We start from the raw sequence: 3,726 nt of genomic DNA on the forward strand, positions 1-3,726 counted from the left end.
AAAACAGAAATTACTTTTCAGCTGATTGCTTTCCAGTTGTATTTTCACAATAGATTGCAGATGGATTATAATACCACATGTTAATAAGTATATGAAATTCTTTCTTATTCTTTTTTTATAGCTGATCATTTTCATGGCATTAGCTAATGGTATTTCCAGAATAAAAACAGGACCAGTTACGCTCCATACGCAGACGGCTATACATTTTGCTGAACAACTAGCAAAAGTAAGTTTTTATCAGAGTGTAATTACTTTTTGTGTTAGCCAATTTGGAGTCAGATTTCAGTAAAAAGAAAATTTAGTAAAAATAAAAATTGCTATCACTGAACACTTTTATGTAGCAGGCAAACTGAGCCGTTTACATAAATAATTACTGTAGACTGTTTTCCATTGCTCCTGTTTTACATGTGAGTAAGCTGAGTAATAAAGAGGCATAAATTGCTAAGGACCACAAAGTTCCCAATGACAGAGCTAGGCTGGAAGCAAACCCACAAGATTGCTTCAAAGCCTGTGTTCTGTAATCATTGTACAGAACTGAATTACAGAATTAGTAAACATGTTTTTATGAGAATTAGGAGATCACATGACAAGAGACTGTAAACCTAAATATTCATCTAAAATTTTAAAGGAGTTTGTTTTTTCGTTTGATTCTGCTGATGGAGTGCAGAGAATTATTTACTGTTAAGTAAACACTCATCAGTCCTCTTAAATTTAAGTATAAATTTTTAATTTTTTGTGATAAACATTTAACACTTTAGAGCTTATATTTTAGGGAGCTCTAGTGGCCTAGTGGCAAGTAGCAGTGCTGCAATCCCAGAGGCAAACAGTTTGAGGCCGCCATCCGAAAAGAATGAGAAGTCTCCTGTGTGATTAACTGCCTCTGAAAACCTGATGGAGGGTCAGCTATGGGTCGGTTCTGACTTGATGGTATACAACAACAGAGCTTATTTTTACACCTTTCTGACAGGATTCTTCCTTCTTCCAAAGAATGATTAATATACGCATATTTTCTCATGACAAAAGAAATGTAATTTTGTTATAAAAAATTTGGAAAATGGAGAGGAAATTCCATGCATAATTCTCCTTTGCCAGCAGAACAACTATTAAAAATTTATGTTTTTTTCGTAGAGAAGAATGAAAAGCCATGTGACTGGTCACATCACATTCTTCTCTACGAGAATACAGCCTATCAAAATGATGTTTATTGAAAATGTAGAACCAATCAAACAGATAACTTATGTATGTAATGTAATGAGAGCACTTTAAAAAAAAATTTATGTTTTTTAATCTGTGGAGTTGTCTATTCCCTTTATGCCATGTATTAAATTGTGTCCCCACAAAATTTTTTTTAAAAAATTGTTTTCTTCTCTAATCTTCTAATTGTTTCTCTTTTTATTTTTTTAGTTAATGATTTCATTTGTTGTCTACTGCTTCTATAACTAAAATACCACAAATGGATGTCTTAGGGGAATGTTTTCTCTATAAGTTGTCTCTGAGAGAAGATCCTTGTCTTTTCAGAGCTTCTGCTTCTAAGCTAATTCTGTTTCATTAACATAACCTATCAAGACAACCCACTTCCAAATGGATTATAATCGCAGACATAGAGGTTACCATTTATGACGCAGCAGCGCATCATGGGCAGATCTGTTTCAATTCCTAACGTATATAGCTCTTTCTTGCCTTTTTCTTTTTTTTTCCCCTTTTTCAATAACATAAAGCATGTTTTTATTTTGCAATCTTTATAATATATTTTGATAATATAATTTGAAATTTATAATGCAGAACTTTGTAAGGCAAGATGTTTTCCATAAGCTGGTTTTAAATTCACATGATTAAAACAACATTACTTTTTTTTGCTATTATTATATATTATTTTAAGTGAATGCATAATGGAAAAAGCTCTATAAACTGGAATTTAGTAGCTCTGGTCTCTTATTCAGCTTTTTTTATGTATTAACTGTATAATTTGGGATAAACAACGTTATTTTTCTGTTTATCAATATTAGATAACCTTTTTAAATCCTTTCAATTCTAAATTTGAGACATTTTAAGTAAGTTTATAAATTGTTGCTATTCTTAGGTGCCATCGAGTCAAGCGTGACTCATAGCAGTGAACAACAGACCTGAACCCTGTCCTATACTGTGCCATCCTCACAATCTCTGACACACTCAGGCCTATTGTCACTGTGTCACTTCACTTGCTTGAGAGTCTTCCTCTCCTTCATCATCATCCTAACTTGATGTCCCTCCCCAAAGAATATAGAAGTTATTTCTATAACTGTTATCTGTTTCATATTTTCATATGCTTTATATTACACACACACACACACACACACACACACTCCACTGTATAAATAATTTGGCTGCCTAGCACATGTAGACATGTGGCAACTTCCATTCATTCATTGTTGTATACTGTAGAGTTGGAACTGACCCTCTGGTGAGTTTTTAGAGGCAGTTAATCACACAGGAGGAGAATGTTTGTCCTTCTCCTTCGGAGCAGCTGGTGGCCTCAAACCACATGCCTTAGTGATTGCAGCTCAGCTTCTTGCCACTTGGCATTTATTCATCAAGACCTATTAATGTCCACTGTGTGTCAGTATACTACCACATAATACAGGAACTTGAAATCTCTTTGCCAAAAAACTCGGTCACCTTGTTCTGTTATTTTGATATGATGGTAATTGAGTTAAACAGAGCACATTTGCTTTTAGGAAAAAAATAATTTTCCCAGAATGCATTAATATAAAGCGGATAGGTATTAAAGCCTAACTTTAATGACTTTTCAATTGATAAATGCAATGTTAAGCTCTCTATAAGGATAAAAGAAGTTGTTAATCAACCCTCCACACTTTTTCTCTGAGACCATTCTTCCCTGAATTGGATCTTTTTTTAGGGAGTTAAATTTGTAAGGAAAAAAAATGCCATTTTCTGGAATGTAGAAAATGGAGTGCAATATAATCAACAGTTGAATTTTTAAATTTGGTAATTTCCCAGCCTATACTCTGGACAGTTCTCATTGAGTGAATAATGAATGGGACCCCTGACATACATATATAAGCTCTATTAGTATGTGTACGTCTGGAAAAGAACATACTTCTAAAGTAAAATACTTTATTTTATTGAGTTTTTCCTTAATCATCTTTGTATCTGTGTAGCTTTTTCAGTAAAGGAGTTTGATGTCACCTACTTGCCTATGTAGCAGGAATTATGGGTATTTCCCTTAGTGCTCTTTATATCATTATATGCTACCTTCTGGTTTCAGGCCAAATTTACTGTGAAGAAATCTGAAGATGAAGAAGATGCCTCCAAAGACACTTACATTATTGAGTGCCAAGGAATTGGGATGACAAATCCACATTTATAACTATTTGCCTTTCAAAAGATACGTCAATATTTTATTGCACTACTTCATTTCATAAACACTACTACCAAGTGTTGAATACGAAGTAAGTTATTGAAGGTGAAGTATTCTAGATTTGCTGCAAAAAATGGCATTAACTTCATCTCTATCACCTGAGATACAGACAATGAAATAGGAAAGTTGGTGGATATGTATGATAGTGATTTCAAAATAAATGTACTGAAATAAAATATTCTTTTTACCTGATGTAAATGTGCTTGCTTTTTTAAAACCATAAATTAACTCAGGGTGTAGCTTTGATCTATACTTTGTGTATCTGTTTTACAGTACCATTGAAAATCACCTGATTATAAGATAATGTA

At 33.2% G+C, this 3,726-nt stretch overlaps 1 protein-coding gene across 1 annotated transcript in view; it reads left to right on the forward strand.

Moving 5' to 3' along the window:
* Positions 1 to 3,464, forward strand: part of RTCA (RNA 3'-terminal phosphate cyclase) — a 38,612-nt gene extending 35,148 nt beyond the window's left edge. Inside the window, exons 10-11 of the mRNA XM_006882444.1 lie at positions 122 to 226; positions 3,266 to 3,464. Coding sequence (XP_006882506.1) covers positions 122 to 226; positions 3,266 to 3,367 — 207 coding nt within the window. The 3' untranslated portion in view covers positions 3,368 to 3,464. The remainder of the gene's footprint in view (positions 1 to 121; positions 227 to 3,265) is intronic.
* Positions 3,465 to 3,726: the final 262 nt, after the last annotated feature.

This window comes from Elephantulus edwardii, unplaced genomic scaffold, assembly GCF_000299155.1.
Source record: "Elephantulus edwardii isolate Elephantulus edwardi_28Jun2011 unplaced genomic scaffold, EleEdw1.0 scaffold00020, whole genome shotgun sequence".
NCBI lineage: Eukaryota > Metazoa > Chordata > Mammalia > Macroscelidea > Macroscelididae > Elephantulus > Elephantulus edwardii.